Genomic DNA, 26,700 nt, shown 5'->3' with positions numbered 1-26,700 from the left:
ATCAAAATGTACTTACTGAGCAATTTGGAAACAGTATGCACTGTCTCTTTATGTGGTACAAAGTGTATAGTCTGATAGCATTTAAATCATATCAGTGACAAGTATCTCCCTCAACATTTCATCGGAAAGCTTGCTTTATCTTTGAAAGGAGAAGTGTAAAGTAATCATTACTGACATCAGAGAATATAATAAAATAGACTTATTTCAAAATCATGCCACAGCAAGGAGTAATAATCAAGCATATGGTAATCTCCATGTTGCAGCATACCTTTTAACAGCTTTTTGTACTTCACGCATTTTCTGTTGTGAGTGCCTGTTTGGTGATGTAATTAAACATCTGGACTTATAAAGATGAAGCTGGTCCATTTGAAGTAATGACATCACCATGACCTCGCAGCAACGAAAAGCTCCATTCATGATGGCGACAGTTGAATTAATAGGTTTTCATTACAGAACAGTCTTCTTCCATGCTCCAACATTTCTGATGAAAGAATTAACATCTAATCATATTTTTCAATTGTCCCCATCCTATTTTAAACCAAATTGTCAACATTGATTGATGCATGATAGACAAATTATGAAATAAGCTGCAAAGGAATTAAGTAGCAGAACAATATATTTATTTTAAATCAACAGGGTGCTCATATTAACCCTAGAAACATATGTCTTACAATATTAGTAGAAAACTCTCTTTGGCCCCCACTCAATTGCACACTCTCAAACCTATCTTTACACTGTCAGTTGTGACAGCTTACCACTTGATCTCTCAATGATAGTGGACACCAAATTTCCTACGAAACATTTAACATGCTGCCTTTAGTGCCTTACAGCTTTAATATCCGATAACTTTTCTTTCAATTTGTAGTGTTATCTTGGTTTATCACCACATAAGGATTTTCTTCAATGTTCTTTTTACTATCCTTTTGAGATTGAAGTGCTCCCACCCATATGTTACAACATATATCTGCATGCTCTGCTATTTCATCTATTGAAAAGTATTGTTGACATGTTGCACTCACATTGAGCTCCTTGCTACGCAAACATAGTTACTTGCACTTTGGGAGTATATGGAGGTGTATTCATTGGGAGATTTGTAGCAATATGCAAGCTAGTTGATGGCTCACATGGACTTGAAGATGGACAAGGTGAGTTCAATTCCAATTGTATCATCAGTTTCAAAACATCTCATAGAAAGATCTGCATTGTCTCTGGTTCACTATCATCACAACTTCTTTTTAATTTTGAAATCTCTGTGTACATATATGCAGATTTTAGTGCAATGAAAAGTGTTAAGCGATTATAATTCTTCGCTATATCTTCCCTGTATTCGCTTAACATAGGGGAAGATACATACACAATCGCCATGGATGTTATTGTCGTGGTTAGCATGTTTTCTAACTGCTTTTTCTAAGATTTCTCTCTTTTTCGCACTTGGCAAAACTTTTACAGGGAGAGTTTTACCCCGACATCTTTTCAAATTTCCGTCATTATCGACCTTCATGTAACCAATATTTATGCTTACTTCATGCTCCTTATCTTTTCCTTTACCAGAATTTGCTTTGAGTTTCTTGGTCTTTGGCTCGAGTCTGCTGCGCCTATCGCTTTCCTTCTGGCGCTTGAAATCGTAAAACTTAACGTTTTAGGCGGCTGGGTTGTACCAGTAAGGGTACCGCTAGCACATAATACTGAGATCCCACTAGTTATAGAATTCGACGTAGAACATGTGTTTGCAGATTCTTCAAGTTTTCATCGGTGCGAAGGTTGCCACATTTATAACAGTAATTCGCATTTTCCACACTTTCTATACCACAGTTTGAACAAAACATTTTTGCTATCCATCAAGCAATATATTGAATATAATTTATAATAAGTCTCGTTTTCGTGGAACAAATTTAAACAAGCCATTTTGCAAAATATCACAACAATGTTTCCACTTCACAAAAAGAATTTCCAGTATTTCATATTTTACTTGCGTTGTGATTATATTTACTTGTGTTGTGATTATATTTACTTGCGTTGTGATTATTTTACTTGCGTTGTGATTATATTTACTTGTGTTGTGACTATATTTAATTGTGTTGTGACTTTATTTACTTGCGTTGTGATTATTTTACTTGTGTTGTGATTTTATTTACTTGCGTTGTGACTTTATTTACTTGCGTTGTGATTATTTTACTTGTGTTGTGATTACATTTACTTGTGTTGTGACTTTTTTTAAGTGATGGCCCTTATGGGCCACCGTACTTCCAGGTCTTCTAGAACTCAATGGGTTTGGTTTGACATGATCTAACAACGCCAGCGGTGAAATAATAGTCCAGTTCAATGGTCGGTCAGTGTACAGTCCTTCCTCCGCGAAGCTGGAGTGGCAAGAGATCAATCAAACCATGTCTATGACTTCATGACATTTGAACGAGAACGATTTTTCTTTGCATGTTTGATGCATGCGAGACTTTGCATACAGTGATATGTAGCTTAAAAATGGCGTATTTCTATTTAAAGTAAGGGTTACATAAAGAAGAGCGCCATGACCGCTCCAACGTCTGCGGAGAACGGCTCATTGACTATTTCGTTGTTTGCGGACTTGACAATGTGTCCGGCTTGGAACCCGACCAGCTATTAGGTATGATACTTTACGACGGTTTTCTCTAAAACGGTCGAAGTTAGAGTCATTTAACACGTGTGTGTGTGTGATAATCTTATTTAACATTTGAAATGAGAATGCTACTTTGTAGTTATTGTATAGAAAACGTATCGCTGCCGACCAAAATTGTCAACATGTTGAAATGTGCGACTTGAACAGCTGTGCACATAGATTGACGAGTTTACGTATTTCCGTATACAAATTCTTGTAATCAAAGTTCATTACAGTTTTGTTTAATGACTGACTAATCATTCGAGAGGTTTTATTTCAATTTAAACTTACCTTCAAAGCAACAATTTATTGCGTTTTTGACACGCGATGTTTATCGTATCTTTTTACTTGCTTAGGCTAAGATTATGAATTCATGATAAAGATCGCGCTCTTTGATGCGACGTTTGCTCGCTGCGACTTCGTGCTGACATTCACAAATGCGCGAATGAAAGTCTTTTATACAATTTTTGTTTACGAAGGGTTGTTAATTAACAAATGGTGTTTGTTGTTGGTTGCATGGATTGTGAAATTTGATGGTGATTTTTTGCATGTTGTGTCGATCTCATATTACTGTTGTTTCATTATTACCATTTGTAATATGTGAAGGTTGAAGATGTTAAGTTTACATTTTATGTATTCCAAGATTATTATGTGCAAGCTATTTATATCAGATTGTGTTCGACAACAGCCAATTCAATTTCAAGATGCATTGGTTGCCAAGCACTCTTCACAGTTTGACAGCACGATGTTCCATATAATGGTTTAGGTAAAGGCTAAGGTTAGGGTTGGGAGCTATGGTCAAAGTTAGGCTTACAATTAAATTAGGGGTTGAATAGGGCTGAGTTGTTTGGACCAAGTTATTGAATACAGTTGAATACAGTAATTGACTACTTTCAGGTTATTACAGTGGCTGTTTTGAGATCCAAGCTGTTGAAGTTATTGTAGTCATTGAAGTTGTTGTACTCATTTTTTAACATCTTATATGTAAAATATTATAACATTTAATTTCTCCTTCATACTTGATGTAGTTGCTTTGTTTAAAGCATATATGATTTTTGCCAATTTTTTGTGTTGACAGGTGTGGTTATTTGAGATTTTTTGTTTTGACAATTGGATGCATTAAGTATTCTCATTGGAAATTGACTGTTAAAATATTCTGACTGTTGGGACACTTATTCATTTATTTGATGCCTACATAATTTAATTCAATTACCTTCATCATCATCATCATCAGCCGTTCACGCCACTGCTGGCAGATGGCCTCCACAACTTCCACTCGATTCGGTCTTTAGCTCTCCTCATCCAGGTCTTTCTAGTTTCTTCGATCTCGTCTCTCCATCTTCTCTTTGGCTTTCCTCTTCCTCTGGTGCAGTTTCTTGGGTACCATTCTGTTGTCAATTTGGCCCATCTGTTGTTTTCCATTCTTGCCACATGGCCTGCCCATCTGCCTTTCATTTCTTTTGTTGTTTGACATCTTTCACCCTGGTCTCTCTCTGATTACTTCATTCCTGATCTTGTCTTTTAGCCTGATATTTAGTATGCTTCTCCATGCTCCTTTGTGTGACTGCCAGCTTCCTTGATTGGTGTTTTGTAAGCTGTGCTCCATGTCATAGATGGTAAAATGACAGTGTCCATTATTTTCCTCTTCAAACTGTTTGATGTTCTTCTCCTTTAGAAAGTGACTGTATTGCCCGAATCTTCTCCATCCGACATTGATTCTTTGATTGACCTCAACACTGATTTCATTTCTTGGTGTTAACATTTTTCCAAGGTATTTGTACTCCTCCACCTCCTCCAACTTCTCTCCGTCAACTGTGATCTTCTTTGCTTCCTCCTTGCGATGTCATTGCACATGATCTTGGTTTTTTCTTATTCATTTTCATACCATCTTTCTTTCCTTCTTCATTCAGTTTCGTCAAAGTTCTTGAGATCTTCCTCTTTGTTTGCAAACAAGATGATGTCATCTGCGAATCTTAAGTTGTTCATTACTCTTTTTCCAATGGTATTCTTTTGAAGATCTCTTCAATGGCAGCAGTGAACATGATAGGTGACAGTGTATCTCCTTGGCGGACACCTTTCTTTATCTTGATCTTTTCGCTCAGCTTTTCTGTTCTTATTTGTGCTGTGCCTTCTCTGTATGTTTCCTTTATGCTGTTTATGATCTTTCCTGGTACTCCGTGTTTCGCAAGTGATTGGAATACTGGGGCATGCTTGATGGAATCGAATGCCTTTTCGTAATCTACAAATGCCATGAACAGTGGTTGTTGGTACTCGTTGGTTTTCTCGAGTATTTGTCCTGTAGCATGCAGGTGGTCTGCAGTGGAGAATCCTTTCCTGTATGCTGCTTGCTCTGGGGGTTGATGTTCATCCAGAGTGCCACTGATTCTGTTCTTGATGATTTTCATGAACAACTTGTAGATGTGGGATAGCAAACTGATGGGGCGGTAGTTTGCAAGATCTTTCTTGTCTCCCTTCTTGAAGAGTAGAATAATGATGGCGTTCTTCCACTCTTTTGGCACTTTTTCCGTCTCAATGGCTTTGTTGTAAAGATGCTGAAGTTTTTCCATTAGGATGTCACCTCCGGCCTTTATCATCTCTATCACCACAAGATCTTCACCGGGTGATTTTCCGTTTTCATCTGATGGATTGCCTTCTCCACTTCACATTTCATGATTACTGGAGTCTCTTCTGCTGGTCTCAACTGAATGTTTTGGGAGTGATCTTCGTACAGTGCCTGATAGAATTCTGCACATCTCTCGAGGATTCTTTTTCTGTCTGTTATTACCTTTCCATCCTTCTCCTTCAGTGCTTGAATCAGAGCCTTCTTTCCATCTCCTGTTGTGCTCTTTTTCAACCCTTTGCCACTTTCAACTGCTTCTCTGATTCTCTTGGTGTTTGCTTGTCTCAGATTTTGTCTTGTTTTCTTCCTGATTGTCTTGCACAGTTCAACATAACCTTTGCCGACTCGACTTAACACACATAATTTAATGTAAAGTACATATTATTATTACATCTAAAAACAATTATTTATTTGTTAAATCATTTTTATGCTAAATGAACTTTCCTTCTTTCCTCAACATTCTCCTGCAAGTCAAACAATGACATTAACATTGGTTGCTTAGCTAGAAATGGGAAAAATATGACCTGTTGGGCCCGGAAGAGTGAACTTTTTCTTCCCAATTCTTTTTGACTGATGTTTTATGTTTTTTAATAGTACTAGAAAGCAATAACTTAACAATTTTTATTTGAAGTAAAGGGCAACTCAACTGAGCAAGCCATATGCAGTGTCAACAATTTTGCTCAAACAGCTAAAAGATTTTCCATTTTGTGTTTCTTCATGTTGCAATATTGCAAAATGTCAAGAGTGTTTATATCCTTACATTTCATAAATTCAAGTATTTCTTTTATTTGTAGGTGATTCACATCACGTTCCACCCCTTGAAAGGTCTTATCGGGCAAAGACATTAGCTCATTATCCTGATCATGTCCCCTGGAATCCATTTGATGAACATGCAGTTTGCATGGTATGATTTATGCTTGGTTGGAAACAACCAATTTTTCATAAAAGAAACCTTGTTACTTTGCTGAAGGGGGACTGAGCTTGAGAAGCTGAGGGTCTGAGCAAGGGAAGCATTTAGCCATTATATTGTTTATTTAAAACGAGACTCTGTTTTGTAAATTGTTGTGACTCTAGCAACATCTGTGTGTCATAAGGAGAAAGTTTTCTTCAAACCTATGCGTCACGTGTGCATGCATTGTGAAATTTCACCACTTAAACTTCAGACTTTGTTATAAGTTTGAGCATTGATGTCAGAAAGCAGTAACATAACGAATCTGTAAGATTAGGAAGCCGTGATATTACGTACAAAGTTGTAACTTTAGAGCGTTGTATCTTGCATTGAGAAGCCGTAAAACTTGTAATCTGTTTCTTGAGAAATCTTCAACGCGAGAAAGTTGTAACGTTTGAATCGAAATCGTAATGTTGGGAAGGCGTAACTTAAGGAAGGCATCACATTAGAAAGTCGTAACTTTCGAAACCTCTGACATTAGAAAATCGTTGTCTAACATTCAGAATTTCGGTTTCAAAAGGAAAACAAGGATGAAACATTTCAATATATTTTATGGCCCATGAATTGAGTTAAGCATTTTTGCAGGGGGCTTAAATTGTCATAAACGTACCAAGTTTCATAATTTTTATTATACTTCCAAGTGACAGCGCCTTTATTTATTTATTTTGTTGAAAAATTCTCTAGTTTCAATTCTTCGAAATTTCTCATCTTAATTATCACCTTTACTTTAGAATCCTTTCGATACGAAAAATCGTCGGGATTTGAGGTACTTTATACGATATATTGAATTTAAGTTTTATAGCGTTAATAACTCTCATCTGTCCATCGTAACTTTGCTATAATTCTATGGATAAATTATGTTTTATATATAACAGATTATTGATGATCCTACTTCACCTGAAGGTGTTCAGCAAGAACGACGTATGAAGTTACTGTCGTTAATTAATAATATAGCCCTTGATAAAGGGTGGATGGTCAAAATTATAAATGTCATGGTTGTTCCAGACCAATTGGAATGAGTATGATCAATGAATTCTTGACTTGTTATTTCCTAATAACTCAAATATATTTATTTTCAAATTTCTTAGCTTAATAAATGTTATCTTTGTAGAAACTATTATAACAAAGTACATAATCCCTTTTTCCGTGAAGCCCATGGATGCGTTCGTTCATGATGAAAGAGTCATATTGTATAAGGAGGCTCTCGTTCATCACGAGAGAGATATGAGAAAGTTACGTTGTAAAAGGTAATAAGTAAAAAACGTATAAACATGCTTAGTGTTTGTTTAAGTTATAGTTCAAAAGGCAGAAGTTGTTTGAACCTTTGAAGTATCCTTGGACGTTCTAGTTTTTTATGAGAAGAATTCTTGTAAAGAAAAGATAAATTTTGAAAACCAAAGAATCCGTTTTCGGTCCATGCCTCCAGATACCCCGAGATAGTTGAGCACTAGAGCGTCGCATGTTAACTAAGGAACCACATAATCCTTGTTTGTTTTCCATGAAACATATGGATGGTTTGCTCGTGATACATGAGAAACAGTAAATGGGAGAGTTAAATCAGAAAGATATAAACCGATAAAATTGGTATAAAACTTGTTTAAGGTTGTCTTTAATTATAAGTGTCAGAAAAAGACAGGGTCGTAAGAAGTTAATTGAAACATTGCTTGGTTTGTTTTATGAGAAAAACAAAAGATAAAATTCGAAAGCAAAACCCGTTTTCGGTCCATGCTTCCCGATACCTTCTTAAGCGCAAGGCACTAGAACGCCGCATGTTAACGTTTCGGTAGGAGATTTCGGCCCCTCCACGCTATCCTACTTGGGAGATGCCAATAGCAAGCTTCCGCCCATCAGACCCTGAGATCACCTGCGATAGGCTTTGCTCAGGATACGCAGGGAGAGTGCGGTCGCCACCACCGAAGTGAGGGTCCCTAAGCCACTGCATACTATATCGCACCCAGCTTCCACTGCTACTTGACATCTACTATATGGAGTTTTAGGTTTATATATATATACCAAAATTTAAAGGCCTACGAAAGTTGTGGGATGATTGTTATCGTTACTGCGCATGCCCAGATAGTTTCTTCGATAATTTGCGACTAAGTGAGTTAATTGACACAAATGTGTGCAAGTACATATAGTTGGTCGTTGTCATGACTATGAACAATTACTGAGTGGACTGCGCATGCTCGAGCGCATGCGCAGACGATTTCTCTATTAAATTGTTACTAAGCATGCTATTTACTTCAAAATTGGTACTAGTAGATGCAGTTGGTCGTTGCCATGACCACGAACTTGGGTAGCTGGTCAAGTTGATTGCGCATGCTCAAAAGACTGCGCATGCGCAGATGATTTGTCTTAAAACGTGTGACTGAGCGAGCTAATTACCAAAATCGGTACTAGTACATCCAGTTGGTCGTTACCATGAGCTTGGAGAGTTTGTGGAGTTGACAACGCATGCTCAGATTCTCAATTAATTTGTGACAGAGCGAGCTCTGAAATTGGTGCTTGTAGATGCGCTGAGCAAGTTTTCCATCATATATTTTTGGCATGCTTTTGTCTACTTAAGCTTGTTTTACAAATGCATGTGAAACTCGTCAACACTTTGTTACGGCACTCGTAATATCCGTGACAACGTTAAAATGTTTTTATTTTTCTCTACAACTTTATACCTGCATATTGCATGTCATATCCAAGCTTTCCTTTGATTTGACGGGAAATGGTTTTTATTCACTCTTACATCTTCTGCCTTTATAATTAGTCGATCTGTATTTCTAAACTAATATTTACAAATGCCTCAAGAGAATCTTTTTATTTTATTGGCTCTCTTCTACAAATACAATACCATATCCGACTATTTGATTGCACGAATTTTGTAATTTGATCACTTTTTTTGACACATGTGTTTACCATGGGAAAGATGGATTGCTTAAGTGTACGTAGTTGTTTAGACTAGTTGGATCCATAGTTATCCTGTAATGTATACTCTTGTGAAACACCAATGAGCATATGTAGTGTGTCTTCTTTAACCTCTATTCTTGTTCTCCACTTCATCATCTATCCATATTTGTTCTTTTTTAGTTCTCAGCTCAACGAAACCCTTGTCTGAAGTTCCTAAAGCCTTGATCTACCCAAGAAAGATCTCTGGTGGTAACATGTTAGGTATGGCTAGTGGTTGGTCATCGTCATTGAGCCTTGTGACACTAGTTCAGTAGACGTTAATTGTCCTGAAGACGTTGAGGAGGTTGCTAGTAAAGCGTCGCCTAAACCAGAAGTTAGTTTTCATGGTATGCTAACGGATTACGCAAACGTTGTTAGGAAGAAGTTCACATCAAATGGTTATGGTCTCGTTCCATCGTCTTCTGAGAAGGTTTCATGTTCATCCTGTATCTTTCACCAATGTTACAAATACTTAGTTTTTATGCTTTTGAAATTGTCGTTTTTATGACTATTATTTTAGAGCATAGACATTGAAGAATCTTGTGGTAGTACAGGTATTTTCAACATTTTTGTTGAAAATTCTCTAGTTTCAATTCTTCGAAATTTCTCATCTTAATTATCACCTTTACTTTAGAATCCTTTCGATACGAGAAATCGTCGGATTTGAGGTACTTTATACGATATATTGAATTTAAGTTTTATAGCGTTAATAACTCTCATCTGTCCATCGTAACTTTGCTATAATTCTATGGATAAATTATGTTTTATATATAACAGATTATTGATGATCCTACTTCACCTGAAGGTGTTCAGCAAGAACGACGTATGAAGTTACTGTCGTTAATTAACAATATAGCCCTTGATAAAGGGTTGGATGGACAAAATTATAAATGTCATGGTTGTTCCAGACCAATTGGAATGAGTATGATCAATGAATTCTTGACTTGTTATTTCCTAATAACTCAAATATATTTATTTTCAAATTTCTTAGCTTAATAAATGTTATCTTTGTAGAAACTATTATAACAAAGTACATAATCCCTTTTTTCCGTGAAGCCCATGGATGCGTTCGTTCATGATGAAAGAGTCATATTGTATAGGAGGCTCTCGTTCATCACGAGAGAGTTATGAAAGTTACGTTGTAAAAGGTAATAAGTAAAAACGTATAAACATGCTTAGTGTTTGTTTAAGTTATAGTTCAAAAGGCAGAAGTTGTTTGAACCTTTGAAGTATCCTTGGACGTTCTAGTTTTTTATGAGAAGAATTCTTGTAAAGAAAAGATAAATTTTGAAAACCAAAGAATCCCGTTTTCGGTCCATGCCTCCAGATACCCCGAGATAGTTGAGCACTAGAGCGTCGCATGTTAACTAAGGGAACCACATAATCCTTGTTTGTTTTCCATGAAACATATGGATGGTTTGCTCGTGATACATGAGAAACAGTAAATGGGAGAGTTAAATAAGAAAGATATAAACCGATAAAATTGGTATAAAACTTGTTTAAGGTTGTCTTAAACTACATCCAACTTTCCCATGGTAAACACATGTGTCAAAAAAAGTGATCAAATTACAAAATTCGTGCAATCAAATAGTCGGACATGGTATTGTATTTGTAGAAGAGAGCCAATAAAATAAAAAGATTCTCTTGAGGCATTTGTAAATATTAGTTTAGAAATACAGATCGACTAATTATAAAGGCAGAAGATGTAAGAGTGAATAAAAACCATTTCATGTCAAATCAAAGGAAAGCTTGGATATGACATGCAATATGCATGTATAAAGTTGTAGAGAAAAATAAAAAACATTTTTAACGTTGTCACGGATATTACGAGTGCCGTAACAAAGTGTTGATGAGTTTCACATGCATTTGTAAGCTTAAGTAGACAAAAAGCATGCCAAAAATATATAATGAAAAACTTGCTCAGCGCATGTACAAGCACCAATTTCAGAGCTCGCTCTGTCACAAATTAATTGAGAATCTGAGCATGCGTTGTCAACTCCACAAACTTCCAAGCTCATGGTAACGACCAACTGGATGTACTAGTACCGATTTTGAAGTAATTAGCTCGCTCAGTCACTCGTTTTAAGACAAATCATCTGCGCATGCGCAGTCTTATTGAGCATGCGCAATTAACTTGACCAGCTACTTAAGTTCGTGGTCATGGCAACGACCAACTGCATCTACTAGCACCTATTTTGAAGTAAATAGCAGGCTTAGTAACAATTCAATAGAGAAATCGTCTGCGCATGTGCTCGAGCATGCGCAGTCCACTCGAGTAATTGTTCATAGTCATGACAACGACCATCTATATGTACTTGCACTACATTTGTGTCAATTAACTCACTTAGTCGCAAATTATCGAAGAAACTATCTGGGCATGCGCATAACGAAAAGTAACCATGAAAAGTAACTTCTGGTTTAGGCGACGCTTTATTAGCAACCTCCTCAACGTCTTCAGGACAATTAACGTCTACTGAACTAGTGTCACAAGGCTCAATGACGATGACCAACCACTAGCCATACCTAACATGTTACCACCAGAGATCTTTCTTGGGTGGTCAAGGCTTTAGGAACTTCAGACAAGGGTTGCGTTGAGCTGAGAACTAAAAAAGAACAGGTATGGATAGATGATGAAGTGGAGAACAAGAATAGAGGTTAAAGAAGACACACTACGTATGCTCATTGGTGTTTCACAAGAGTATACATTACAGGATAACTATGGATCCAACTAGTCTAAACAACTACGTACATTTAAGCAATCCAACATTTGTAAAAACAAGCTTAAGTAGACAAAAAGCATGCCAAAAATATATAATGAAAAACTTGCTCAGCGCATGTACAAGCACCAATTTCAGAGCTCGCTCTGTCACAAATTAATTGAGAATCTGAGCATGCGTTGTCAACTCCACAAACTTTCCAAGCTTATGGTAATTAATTAATTAATTAATTAATTAATAATGGACTCCGTCGATTTCGACATATGAGGGTTCCACAAAGTGGAACATCCTGGTTACTTAAATTATAGTGAAGGCAGCTGACCAGACTACAATCACTCGTACCTTTCACGCAACTACAACGCTGATATCAGCGTGACACATTTGTGACAAGGCTGCAACATTGCAGATGCAGATACAGTCCATCCGAGGACATAGTTTCCTCTACCAAATTTCCCTCACATGCCTTTGGTCAACCCGGGCTAGGTTTACAGACACATTGCCAGATGTGCCACGAGCCGGGATTGAACCCGCGCCGTCTGGCTTGCAACTCACGGAATTAACCATTCAGCCACCCGCCCCGTCCCAACGGTAACGACCAATGGTAACGACCCCGTCCCAATGGTAACGACCAACTGGATGTACTAGTACCGATTTTGGAGTAATTAGCTCGCTCAGTCACACGTTTTAAGACAAATCATCTGTGCATGCGCAGTCTTATTGAGCATGCGCAATCAACTTGACCAGCTACCCAAGTTCGTGGTCATGGCAACGACCAACTGCATCTACTAGCACCAATTTTGAAGTAAATAGCATGCTTAGTAACAATTTAATAGAGAAATCGTCTGCGCATGCGCTCGAGTATGCGCAGTCCACTCGAGTAATTGTTCATAGTCATGACAACGACCAACTATATGTACTTGCACTACATTTGTGTCAATTAACTCACTTAGTCGCAAATTATCGAAGAAACTATCTGGGCATGCGCAGTAACGATAACAATCATCCCACAACTTTCGTAGGCCTTTAAATTTTGGTATATATATATAAAGCTAAAACTTCATATAGTAGATGTCAAGTAGCAGTGGAAGCTGGGTGCGATATAGTATGCAGTGGCTTAGGGCCCTCACTTCGGTGGTGGCGACCGCACTCTCCTGCGTACCCTGAGCAAAGCCTATCGCAGGTGATCTCAGGGTCTGATGGGCGGAAGCTTGCTATTGGCATCTCCCAAGTAGGATAGCGTGGAGGGCCGAAATCTCCTACCGAAACGTTAACATGCGGCGTTCTAGTGCCTTGCGCTTAAGAAGGTATCGGGAAGCATGGACCGAAAACGGGGTTTTGCTTTCGAATTTTATCTTTTGTTTTCTTCTCATAAAACAAACCAAGCAATGTTTCAATTAACTTCTTACGACCCTGTCTTTTCACACTTATAATTAAAGACAACCTTAAACAAGTTTTATACCAATTTTATCGGTTTATATCTTTCTGATTTAACTCTCCCATTTACTGTTTCTCATGTATCACGAGCAAACCATCCATATGTTTCATGGAAAACAAACAAGGATTATGTGGTTCCCTTAGTTAACATGCGACGCTCTAGTGCTCAACTATCTCGGGGTATCTGGAGGCATGGACCGAAAACGGGATTCTTTGGTTTTCAAAATTTATCTTTTCTTTACAAGAATTCTTCTCATAAAAAACTAGAACGTCCAAGGATACTTCAAAGGTTCAAACAACTTCTGCCTTTTGAACTATAACTTAAACAAACACTAAGCATGTTTATACGTTTTTACTTATTACCTTTACAACGTAACTTTCTCATAACTCTCTCGTGATGAACGAGAGCCTCCTTATACAATATGACTCTTTCATCATGAACGAACGCATCCATGGGCTTCACGGAAAAAGGGGATTTTGTTATAATAGTTTCTACAAAGAAACTATTATAACAAAGATAACATTTATTAAGCTAAGAAATTTGAAAATAAATATATTTGAGTTATTACGAAATAACAAGTCAAGAATTCATTGATCATACTTATTCCAATTGGTCTGGAACAACCATGACATTTATAATTTTGACCATCCACCCTTTATCAAGGGCTATATTATTAATTTACGACAGTAACTTCATACGTCGTTCTTGCTGAACACCTTCAGGTGAAGTCGGATCATCAATAATCTGTTATATATAAAACATAATTGATCTATAGAATTATAGCAAAGTTACGATGGACAGATGAGAGTTATTAACGCTATAAAACTTAAATTCATTTTAGTTCGTATTATATTTGTGTCATCTGCTCCATCTCACTAATGTTACTTATATGAACTGGAATTCTCAGCAGAAGATCGCATGTTGATGTTGTGGGGCGACATTTACAATTTTCTTTGCAATCATGTACAAACGTTACGGAAAATTTTTTTGGAAAACCCAGAACTGGAATAGTCTTACATCTCGATAACCACTTCAGAAACGCTGATATGGATACGTCTCCTGTTAAAAACATTTTAAACATTTAAGACTGAAAAATGAATAAACAAACTAATCAAGGTATCCATTTTTTTGTTTTTATACCACAACTTCAGATTAGAAAACATCACTTCAATAAATTTTACGCGTTATTTGATACTTTCAAAAAAATTCCATCGTAAATACAATAATACAATTTGGCACCCAATTTACAACATATATATTCAAACTAACCTTCAGTATCTAGGGTTTGCACATAGTCGCAAAATATCTTGTACACGTCAACCTCCTTTTCCTTGTGAATCTGCGAACTGCTGAATGTTGGAATAATTTCATTGAGGAAAGTATCAGCAGAAAGTTTAAACGAATCGTTATAAGGATCGAACAATGGCTTCCACAACTCTGGATTTTCTATCATATAATTTATAAGACCACAACTGCTGAGGCCTTCAAGCAATTGCATAATTTGAGGAAGAACTGATGAAAAGTGGCCCATTACGCAAATTGACCTTTAAAAATAGAAATAAATCTTAGACTTTATAAACCAGCAGCACAAGAATAGTTTTTTTAATCTCCATTAACTTTCAAAATGTACTTACTGAGCAATTTTGGAAACAGTATGCACTGTCTCTTTATGTGGTACACCAGTGTATCCAGCCTCTGATAGCATTTCAATCATATCATCGCTGACAAGTATCTCCCTCAACATTTCATCGTCACAAGCTTGCTTTATCTTTGAAAAGGAGAAGTGTAAAGTAATCATTACTGACATCAGAGAATATAATAAAATAGACTTATTTCAAAATCATGCCACAGCAAGGAGTAATAATCAAGCATATGGTAATCTCCATCTTGTTGCGGCATACCTTTTTAACAGCTTTTTTGTACTTGGAGTCGGGCATTCCTTCTGTTGTGAGTGCCTGTTTGGTGATGTACTTGTAAACATCTGGACTTATAAAGATGAAGCTGGTCCGCCTTGAAGTAATGACATCACCATGACCTCGCCAGCAAAACGAAAGTCTCCATTCATGATGGCGACAGTTGAATTAATAGGTTTTCCATTACAGAACAGTCTTCTTTCCATATGCTCCAACATTTCTGATGAAAGAATTAACATCTAATCATATTTTTTCAATTGTCCCCATCCTATATTTAAACCAAACTTGTCAACATTGATTGATGCATGATAGACAAATTATGGGAAATAAGCTGCAAAGGGAATTGAAGTGTAGCAGAACAATATATTTATTTTAAATCAACAGGGTGCTCATATTAACCCTAGAAACATATGTCTTACAATATTAGTACCTGAAAAAAACTCTCTCTTTGGCCCCCCGTCATCAATTGCACACTCTCCAACAAACACTATCTTTACACTGTCAGTTGGTGACACTTTACCACTTGATCTATACTCAATGAAGTCACACCATATTTTTTCTACTTAACATTTAATCTTACTGCCTTTGGTGACAATGTTACAGCTTTAATATCCAATAACTTATCTTTCACATTTGTAGTGTTATCTTGGTTTATCACCACATAAGGATTTTCTTCGGGAATGTTCTTTTCACTATCCGTATTTTGAGATTGAAGTGCTCCCACCCATATGTCACAACATATATCTGCATGCTCTGCTATTTCATCTATTGAAAAGTATTGTTGACATGTTGGGCACTCACATTTGAGCTCCTTGCTACGTGATACATAGTTACTTGCACTTTGGGAGTTATATATGGGAGGTGTATTCATTGGGAGATTTGTAGCAATATGCAAGCTAGTTGATGGCTCACATGGACTTGAAGATGGACAAGGTGAGAGTTCAATTCCAATTGTATCATCAGTTTCTAAAAACATCTCATCAGAAAGATCTGCGATTGTCTCTGGTTCACTATCATCACAACTTCTTTTTAATTTTGAAATCTCTGTGTACATATATGCAGATTTTAGTGCAATGAAAAGTGTTAAGCGATTATAATTCTTCCCTATATCTTCCCTGTATTCGCTTAACACAAACTCTTTTTCAGTTCCCGGCAAATTTGTGATTTCCTTCCCGTTTACATTCAAAAGGACGTGCTCCAACTCGCCATGGATGTTATTGTCGTGGTTAGCATGTTTTCTAACTGCTTTTTCTAAGATTTCTCTTTTTCGCACTTGGCAAAACTTTTACAGGGAGAGTTTTACCCCGACATCTTTTCAAATTTCCGTCATTATCGACCTTCATGTAACCAATATTTATGCTTACTTCATGCTCCTTATCTTTTCCTTTACCAGAATTTGCTTTGAGTTTCTTGGTCTTTGGCTCGAGTCTGCTGCGCCTATCGCTTTCCTTCTGGCGCTTGAAATCGTAAAAACTTAACGTTTTAGGCGGCTGGGTTGTACCAGTAAGGGTACCGCTAGCACATAATACTGAGATCCCACTAGTTATAGAATTCGACGTAGAACATGTGTTTGCAGATTCTTCAAGTTTTTCGCGCATCGGTGCGAAGGAGTTGCCACATTTATAACAGTAATTCGCATTTTCCACACTTTCTATACCACAGTTTGAACAAAACATTTTTTTTGCTATCCATCAAGCAATATATTGAATATAATTTATAATAAGTCTCGTTTTTCGTGGAACAAATTTAAACAAGCGCCATTTTGCAAAATATCACAACAATGTTTCCACTTCACAAAACGAATTTCCAGTATTTCATATTTTACTTGCGTTGTGATTATATTTACTTGTGTTGTGACTATATTTAATTGTGTTGTGTCTTTATTTACTTGCGTTGTGATTATTTTACTTGTGTTGTGATTTTATTTACTTGCGTTGTGACTTTATTTACTTGCGTTGTGATTATTTTACTTGTGTTGTGATTACATTTACTTGTGTTGTGACTTTTTTTAAGTGATGGCCCTTATGGGCCACCGTACGTTTCCCCTCCAGGTCTTCTAACTCAATGGGTTTGGTTTGACATGATCTAACAACGCCAGCAGTGAAATAATAGTCCAGTTCAATGGTCGGTCAGTGTACAGTCCTTCCTCCGCGAAGCTGGAGTGGCAAGAGATCAATCAAACCATGTCTATGACTTCATGACATTTGAACGAGAACGATTTTTTCTTTGCATGTTTGATGCATGCGAGACTTTGCATACAGTGATATGTAGCTTAAAAAATGGCGTATTCTCTATTTAAAGTAAGGGTTACATAAAGAAGAGCGCCATGACCGCTCCAACGTCTGCGGGAGAACGGCTCATTGACTATTTCGTTGTTTGCGGACTTGACAATGTGTCCGGCTTGGAACCCGACCAGCTATTAGGTATGATACTTTACGACGGTTTTCTCTAAAACGGTCGAAGTTAGAGTCATTTTAACACGTGTGTGTGTGTGATAATCTTATTTAACATTTGAAATGAGAATGCTACTTTGTAGTTATTGTATAGAAAACGTATCGCTGCCGACCAAAATTGTCAACATGTTGAAATGTGCGACTTGAACAGCTGTGCACATAGATTGACGAGTTTACGTATTTCCGTATACAAATTCTTGTAATCAAAGTTCATTACAGTTTTGTTTAATGACTGACTAATCATTCGAGAGGTTTTATTTCAATTTAAACTTACCCTTCAAAGCAACAATTTATTGCGTTTTTGACACGCGATGTTTATCGTATCTTTTTACTTGCTTAGGCTAAGATTATGAATTCATGATAAAGATCGCGCTCTTTGATGCGACGTTTGCTCGCTGCGACTTCGTGCTGACATTCACAAATGCGCGAATGAAAGTCTTTTATACAATTTTTGTTTACGAAGGGTTGTTAATTAACAAATGGTGTTTGTTGTTGGTTGCATGGATTGTGAAATTTGATGGTGATTTTTTGCATGTTGTGTCGATCTCATATTACTGTTGTTTCATTATTACCATTTGTAATATGTGAAGGTTGAAGATGTTAAGTTTACATTTTATGTATTCCAAGATTATTATGTGCAAGCTATTTATATCAGATTGTGTTCGGACAACAGCCAATTCAATTTCAAGATGCATTGGTTGCCAAGCACTCTTCACAGTTTGACAGCACGATGTTCCATATAATGGTTTAGGTAAAGGCTAAGGTTAGGGTTGGGAGCTATGGTCAAAGTTAGGCTTACAATTAAATTAGGGGTTGAATAGGGGCTGAGTTGTTTGGACCAAGTTATTGAATACAGTTGAATACAGTAATTGACTACTTTCAGGTTATTACAGTGGCTGTTTTGAGATCCAAGCTGTTGAAGTTATTGTAGTCATTGAAGTTGTTGTACTCATTTTTTTTAACATCTTATATGTAAAATATTATAACATTTAATTTCTCCTTCATACTTGATGTAGTTGCTTTGTTTAAAGCATATATGATTTTTGCCAATTTTTTGTGTTGACAGGTGTGGTTATTTGAGATTTTTTGTTTTGACAATTGGATGCATTAAGTATTCTCATTGGAAATTGACTGTTAAATATTCTGACTGTTGGCACACTTATTCATTTATTTGATGATACAAGTTTTGCCTACATAATTTAATTCAATTACCTTCATCATCATCATCATCAGCTGTTCACGCCACTGCTGGCAGATGGCCTCCACAACTTCTTCCACTCGATCGGTCTTTAGCTCTCATCCAGGTCTTTCTAGTTTCTTGATCTCGTCTCCATCTTCTCTTTGGCTCTTCCTCTGGTGCTCTTGGGTACCATTCTGTTGTCAATTTGGCCCATCTGTTGTTCCATTCATTCTGCCCATCTGCCTTTCATTTCTTTTGCTGTTTGGATGACATCTTTCACCCTGGTTCTCTCTCTGATTACTTCATTCCTGATCTTGTCTTTTAGCCTGATATTTAGTATGCCCTCTCCATGCTCCTTTGTGTGACTGCCAGCTTCCCTTGATTGTTTTGTGCCCATGTTTCTGGTCATAGATGGTAAAATGACAGTGTCCATTATTTTCCTCTTCAAACTGTTTGGGATGTTCTTCTCCTTTAGAAAGTGACTGTATTGCTCGAATCTTCTCCATCCGACATTGATTCTTTGATTGACCTCAACACTGATGGGGCGGTAGTTTGCAAGATCTTTCTTGTCTCCCTTCTTGAAGAGTAGAATAATGATGGCGTTCCTCCACTCTTTTGGCACTTTTTCCGTCTCAATGGCTTTGTTGTAAAGATGCTGAAGTTTTTCCATTAGGATGTCACCTCCGGCCTTTATCATCTCTATCACCACAAGATCTTCACCTGGTGATTTTCCGTTTTTCATCTGATGGATTGCCTTCTCCACTTCACATTTCATGATTACTGGAGTCTCTTCTGCTGGTCTCAACTGAATGTTTTGGGAGTGATCTTCGTACAGTGCCTGATAGAATTCTGCACATCTCTCGAGGATTCTTTTTCTGTCTGTTATTACCTTTCCATCCTTCTCCTTCAGTGCTTGAATCAGAGCCTTCTTTCCATCTCCTGTTGTGCTCTTTTTCAACCCTTTGCCACTTTCAACTGCTTCTCTGATTCTCTTGGTGTTTGCTTCTCTCAGATTTTGTCTTGTTTTCTTCCTGATTGTCTTGCACAGTTCAACATAACCTTTGCCGACTCCGACTTAACACACATAATTTAATGTAAAGTACATATTATTATTACATCTAAAAACAATTATTTATTTGTTAAATCATTTTATGCTAAATGAACTTTCCTTCTTTCCTCAACATTCTCCTGCAAGTCAAACAATGACATTAACATTGGTTGCTTTCATAGCTAGAAATGGGAAAAATATGACCTGTTGGGCCCGGAAGAGTGAACTTTTCTTCCCAATTCTTTTTGACTGATGTTTTATGTTTTTTAATAGTACTAGAAAGCAATAACTTAACAATTTTATTTGAAGTAAAGGGCAACTCAACTGAGCAAGCCATATGCAGTGTCAACAATTTTTGCTCAAACAGCTAAAAGATTTTCCATTTTGTGTTTCTTCATGTTGCAATATTGCAAAATGTCAAGAGTGTTTATATCCTTGCATTTCATAAATTCAAGTATTTCTTTGGTTTCTTTTGTAGGTGATTCACATCACGTTCCACCCCTTGAAAGGTCTTATCGGGCAAAGACATTAGCTCATCCTGATCATGTCCCCTGGAATCCATTTGATGAACACGCAGTTTGCATGGTATGATTTATGCTTGGTTGGAAACAACCATTTTTTCATAAAAGAAACCTTGTTACTTTGCTGAAGGGGGGGGGGACTGAGCTTGAGAAGCTGAGGGGTCTGAGCAAGGGAAGCATTTAGCCATTATATTGTTTATTTAAAACGAGACTCTGTTTTGTAAATTGTTGTGACTCTAGCAACATCTGTGTGTGTCATAAGGGAGAAAGTTTTCTTCAAACCTATGCGTCACGTGTGCATGCATTGTGAAATTTCACCACTTAAACTTAAGACTTTGTTATAAGTTTGAGCATTGATGTCAGAAAGCAGTAACATAACGAATCTGTAAGATTAGGAAGCCGTGATATTACGTACAAAGTTGTAACGTTAGAGCGTTGTATCTTGCATTGAGAAGCCGTAAAACTTGTAATCTGTTTCGTGAGAAATCTTCAACGCGAGAAAGTTGTAACGTTTGAATCGAAATCGTAATGTTGGGAAGGCGTAACTTAAGGAAGGCATCACATTAGAAAGTCGTAACTTTCGAAACCTCTGACATTAGAAAATCGTTGCTTTTAGAAGGCGTAACTCCTGAAAGTAGTTGAAAGAAATTTATCGACGTCTAACATTCAGAATTTCGGTTTCAAAAGAAAAACAAGCATGAAACATTTTAATATATTTTATGGCCCATGAATTGATTTAGGCATTTTTGCAGGGGGCTTAAATTGTCGTAAACATACCAAGTTTCATAATTTTTGTTTTACTTCCAAGTGACAGCGCCTTTATTTATTTATTTTGTTGAAAAATTCTCTAGTTTCAATTCTTCGAAATTTCTCATCTTAATTATCACCTTTACTTTAGAATCCTTTCGATACGAGAAATCGTCGGGATTTGAGGTACTTTATACGATATATTGAATTTAAGTTTTATAGCGTTAATAACTCTTATCTGTGCATCGTAACTTTGCTATAATTCTATGGATAAATTATGTTTTTATATATAACAGATTATTGATGATCCTACTTCACCTGAAGGTGTTCAGCAAGAACGACGTATGAAGTTACTGTCGTTAATTAATAATATAGCCCTTGATAAAGGGTTGGATGGTCAAAATTATAAATGTCATGGTTGTTCCAGACCAATTGGAATGAGTATGATCAATGAATTCTTGACTTGTTATTTCCTAATAACTCAAATATATTTATTTTCAAATTTCTTAGCTTAATAAATGTTATCTTTGTAGAAACTATTATAACAAAGTACATAATCCCTTTTTTTCGTGAAGCCCATGGATGCGTTCGTTCATGATGAAAGAGTCATATTGTATAAGGAGGCTCTCGTTCATCACGAGAGATATGAGAAAGTTACGTTGTAAAGGTAATAAGTAAAAACGTATAAACATGCTTAGTGTTTGTTTAAGTTATAGTTCAAAAGGCAGAAGTTGTTTGAACCTTTGAAGTATCCTTGGACGTTCTAGTTTTTTATGAGAAGAATTCTTGTAAAGAAAAGATAAATTTTGAAAACCAAAGAATCCCGTTTTCGGTCCATGCCTCCAGATACCCCGAGATAGTTGAGCACTAGAGCGTCGCATGTTAACTAAGGGAACCACATAATCCTTGTTTGTTTTCCATGAAACATATGGATGGTTTGCTCGTGATACATGAGAAACAGTAAATGGGAGAGTTAAATCAGAAAGATATAAACCGATAAAATTGGTATAAAACTTGTTTAAGGTTGTCTTTAATTATAAGTGTCAGAAAAGACAGGGTCGTAAGAAGTTAATTGAAACATTGCTTGGTTTGTTTTATGAGAAGAAAACAAAAGATAAAATTCGAAAGCAAAACCCCGTTTTCGGTCCATGCTTCCCGATACCTTCTTAAGCGCAAGGCACTAGAACGCCGCATGTTAACGTTTCGGTAGGAGATTTTGGCCCTCCACGCTATCCTACTTGGGAGATGCCAATAGCAAGCTTCCGCCCATCAGACCCTGAGATCACCTGCGATAGGCTTTGCTCAGGGTACGCAGGAGAGTGCGGTCGCCACCACCGAAGTGAGGGCCCCTAAGCCACTGCATACTATATCGCACCCAGCTTCCACTGCTACTTGACATCTACTATATGAAGTTTTAGCATTATATATATATACCAAAATTTAAAGGCCTACGAAAGTTGTGGGATGATTGTTATCGTTACTGCGCATGCCCAGATAGTTTCTTCGATAATTTGCGACTAAGTGAGTTAATTGACACAAATGCAGTGCAAGTACATATAGTTGGTCGTTGTCATGACTATGAACAATTACTCGAGTGGACTGCGCATACTCGAGCGCATGCGCAGACGATTTCTCTATTAAATTGTTACTAAGCATGCTATTTACTTCAAAATTGGTGCTAGTAGATGCAGTTGGTCGTTGCCATGACCACGAACTTGGGTAGCTGGTCAAGTTGATTGCGCATGCTCAATAAGTTTGCGCATGCGCAGATGATTTGTCTTAAAACGTGTGACTGAGCGAGCTAATTACTCCAAAATCGGTACTAGTACATCCAGTTGGTCGTTACCATTGGGACGGGTCGTTACCATTGGTCGTTACCGTTGGGACGGGCGGGTGGCTGAATGGTTAATTGCGTGAGTTGCAAGCCAGACGGCGCGGGTTCAATCGGCTCGTGGCACATCTGGCAATGTGTCTGTAAACTAGCCCGGTTGACCAAAGCCATGAGGGAAATTTGGTAGAGAAACTATGTCCTCGGATGGACTGTATCTGCATCTGCAATGTTGCAGCCTTGTCACAAATGTGTCACGCTGATATCAGCGTTGTAGTTGCGTGAAAGGTACGAGTGATTGTAGTCTGGTCAGCTGCCTTCACTATAACTTAAGTAACCAGGATGTTCCACTTTGTGGAACCCTCATATGTCGAAATCGACGGAGTCCATTATTAATTAATTAATTAATTAATTAATTACCATGAGCTTGGAGAGTTTGTGGAGTTGACAACGCATGCTCAGATTCTCAATTAATTTGTGACAGAGCGAGCTCTGAAATTGGTGCTTGTAGATGCGCTGAGCAAGTTTTCCATCATATATTTTTGGCATGCTTTTTGTCTACTTAAGCTTGTTTTTACAAATGCATGTGAAACTCGTCAACACTTTGTTACGGCACTCGTAATATCCGTGACAACGTTAAAAATGTTTTTATTTTTCTACAACTTTATACCTGCATATTGCATGTCATATCCAAGCTTTCCTTTGATTTGACGGAAATGGTTTTATTCACTCTTACATCTTCTGCCTTTATAATTAGTCGATCTGTATTTCTAAACTAATATTTACAAATGCCTCAAGAGAATCTTTTTATTTTATTGGCTCTCTTCTACAAATACAATACCATATCCGACTATTTGATTGCACGAATTTTGTAATTTGATCACTTTTTGACATGTGTTTACCATGGGAAAGATGGATTGCTTAAGTGTACGTAGTTGTTTAGACTAGTTGGATCCATAGTTATCCTGTAATGTATACTCTTGTGAAACACCAATGAGCATATGTAGTGTGTCTTCTTTAACCTCTATTCTTGTTCTCCACTTCATCATCTATCCATATTTGTTCTTTTTTAGTTCTCAGCTCAACGCAACCCTTGTCTGAAGTTCCTAAAGCCTTGATCTACCCAAGAAAGATCTCTGGTGGTAACATGTTAGGTATGGCTAGTGGTTGGTCATCGTCATTGAGCCTTGTGACACTAGTTCAGTAGACGTTAATTGTCCTGAAGACGTTGAGGAGGTTGCTAGTAAAGCGTCGCCTAAACCAGAAGTTAGTTTTCATGGTATGCTAACGGATTACGCAAACGTTGTTAGGAAGAAGTTCACATCAAATGGTTATGGTCTCGTTCCATCGTCTTCTGAGAAGGTTTCATGTTCATCCTGTATCTTTCACCAATGTTACAAATACTTAGTTTTTATGCTTTTGAAATTGTCGTTTTATGACTATTATTTTAGAGCATAGACATTGAAGAATCTTGTGGTAGTACAGGTATTTTCAACATTTTTGTTGAAAAATTCTCTAGTTTCAATTCTTCGAAATTTCTCATCTTAATTATCACCTTTACTTTAGAATCCTTTCGATACGAGAAATCGTCGGGATTTGAGGTACTTTATACGATATATTGAATTTAAGTTTTATAGCGTTAATAACTCTCATCTGTCCATCGTAACTTTGCTATAATTCTATGGATAAATTATGTTTTATATATAACAGATTATTGATGATCCTACTTCACCTGAAGGTGTTCAGCAAGAACGACGTATGAAGTTACTGTCGTTAATTAACAATATAGCCCTTGATAAAGGGTTGGATGGACAAAATTATAAATGTCATGGTTGTTCCAGACCAATTGGAATGAGTATGATCAATGAATTCTTGACTTGTTATTTCCTAATAACTCAAATATATTTATTTTCAAATTTCTTAGCTTAATAAATGTTATCTTTGTAGAAACTATTATAACAAAGTACATAATCCCTTTTTCCGTGAAGCCCATGGATGCGTTCGTTCATGATGAAAGAGTCATATTGTATAAGGAGGCTCTCGTTCATCACGAGAGTTATGAGAAATTACGTTGTAAAAGGTAATAAGTAAAAACGTATAAACATGCTTAGTGTTTGTTTAAGTTATAGTTCAAAAGGCAGAAGTTGTTTGAACCTTTGAAGTATCCTTGGACGTTCTAGTTTTTTATGAGAAGAATTCTTGTAAAGAAAAGATAAATTTTGAAAACCAAAGAATCCCGTTTTCGGTCCATGCCTCCAGATACCCCGAGATAGTTGAGCACTAGAGCGTCGCATGTTAACTAAGGGAACCACATAATCCTTGTTTGTTTTCCATGAAACATATGGATGGTTTGCTCGTGATACATGAGAAACAGTAAATGGGAGAGTTAAATCAGAAAGATATAAACCGATAAAATTGGTATAAAACTTGTTTAAGGTTGTCTTAAACTACATCAAACTTTCCCATGGTAAACACATGTGTCAAAAAGTGATCAAATTATAAAATTCGTGCAATCAAATAGTCGGACATGGTATTGTATTTGTAGAAGAGAGCAAATAAAATAAAAAGATTCTCTTGAGGCATTTGTAAATATTAGTTTAGAAATACAGATCGACTAATTATAAAGGCAGAAGATGTAAGAGTGAATAAAAACCATTTCCCGTCAAATCAAAGGAAAGCTTGGATATGACATGCAATATGCAGGTATAAAGTTGTAGAAAAATAAAAACATTTTTAACGTTGTCACGGATATTACGAGTGCCGTAACAAAGTGTTGATGAGTTTCACATGCATTTGTAAAACAAGCTTAAGTAGACAAAAGCATGCCAAAATATATAATGAAAAACTTGCTCAGCGCATGTACAAGCACCAATTTCAGAGCTCGCTCTGTCACAAATTAATTGAGAATCTGAGCATGCGTTGTCAACTCCACAAACTCCAAGCTCATGGTAACGACCAACTGGATGTACTAGTACCGATTTTGAAGTAATTAGCTCGCTCAGTCACTCGTTTTAAGACAAATCATCTGCGCATGCGCAGTCTTATTGAGCATGCGCAATTAACTTGACCAGCTACTTAAGTTCGTGGTCATGGCAACGACCAACTGCATCTACTAGCACCAATTTTGAAGTAAATAGCAGGCTTAGTAACAATTCAATAGAGAAATCGTCTGCGCATGTGCTCGAGCATGCGCAGTCCACTCGAGTAATTGTTCATAGTCATGACAACGACCATCTATATGTACTTGCACTACATTTGTGTAAATTAACTCACTTAGTCGCAAATTATCGAAGAAACTATCTGGGCATGCGCAGTAACGATAACAATCATCCCACAACTTTCGTAGACCTTTAAATTTTGGTATATATATATAAAGCTAAAACTTCATATAGTAGATTTCAAGTTGCAGTGGAAGCTGAGTGCGATATAGTATGCAGTGGCTTAGGGGCCCTCACTTCGGTGGTGGCGACCGCACTCTCCCTGCGTACCCTGAGCAAAGCCTATCGCAGGTGATCTCAGGGTCTGATGGGCGGAAGCTTGCTATTGGCATCTCCCAAGTAGGATAGCGTGGAGGGGCCGAAATCTCCTACCGAAACGTTAACATGCGGCGTTCTAGTGCCTTGCGCTTAAGAAGGTATTGGGAAGCATGGACCGAAAACGGGGTTTTTTGATTTCGAATTTTATCTTTTTGTTTTCTTCTCATAAAACAAACCAAGCAAT

The 26,700-nt window shown here is 37.1% G+C and overlaps 2 protein-coding genes and 1 long non-coding RNA gene across 6 annotated transcripts; 1 reads left to right on the top strand and 2 right to left on the bottom strand.

Annotated features, from left to right (window-relative positions):
* The first annotated feature begins 2,544 nt into the window (after positions 1-2,544).
* Positions 2,545-14,409, top strand: LOC124456510. Of its 2 annotated transcripts, XR_006952321.1 has the most exons (3): positions 2,545-2,620; positions 6,047-6,156; positions 14,132-14,409. It is a non-coding gene; the product is annotated as an uncharacterized LOC124456510 (long non-coding RNA). The 2 variants fall into 2 exon arrangements; XR_006952320.1 differs by lacking the exon at positions 14,132-14,409 and having other exon boundaries at positions 6,047-6,223.
* Positions 13,708-15,278, bottom strand: LOC124456509. Of its 3 annotated transcripts, none has more exons than XM_047006930.1 (4): positions 15,192-15,278; positions 14,925-15,058; positions 14,560-14,834; positions 13,708-13,746 (listed from the first exon to the last, which is right to left on the bottom strand). In XM_047006930.1, the coding sequence occupies exons 1-4, from the start codon at positions 15,225-15,227 to the stop codon at positions 13,724-13,726; spliced, it is 468 nt and encodes a 155-aa protein (XP_046862886.1). In that variant the 5' UTR covers positions 15,228-15,278; the 3' UTR covers positions 13,708-13,723. The 3 variants fall into 3 exon arrangements, with proteins under 3 accessions (XP_046862886.1, XP_046862887.1, XP_046862885.1); XM_047006931.1 differs by lacking the exon at positions 13,708-13,746 and adding an exon at positions 13,993-14,034; XM_047006929.1 differs by lacking the exon at positions 13,708-13,746 and adding an exon at positions 14,138-14,349.
* A 3,784-nt stretch (positions 15,279-19,062) lies between these two features.
* LOC124456457 lies at positions 19,063-23,154 on the bottom strand. The gene is made up of 2 exons (XM_047006901.1): positions 23,031-23,154; positions 19,063-19,910 (listed from the first exon to the last, which is right to left on the bottom strand). Exons 1-2 carry the CDS (start codon positions 23,152-23,154, stop codon positions 19,063-19,065), a joined length of 972 nt encoding a protein of 323 aa, XP_046862857.1.
* Positions 23,155-26,700: the final 3,546 nt, after the last annotated feature.

This window comes from Xenia sp. Carnegie-2017, unplaced genomic scaffold (genome assembly GCF_021976095.1).
Source record: "Xenia sp. Carnegie-2017 unplaced genomic scaffold, XeniaSp_v1 HiC_scaffold_5, whole genome shotgun sequence".
NCBI lineage: Eukaryota > Metazoa > Cnidaria > Anthozoa > Malacalcyonacea > Xeniidae > Xenia > Xenia sp. Carnegie-2017.
This window is presented reverse-complemented; position numbering and strand designations above follow the sequence as displayed.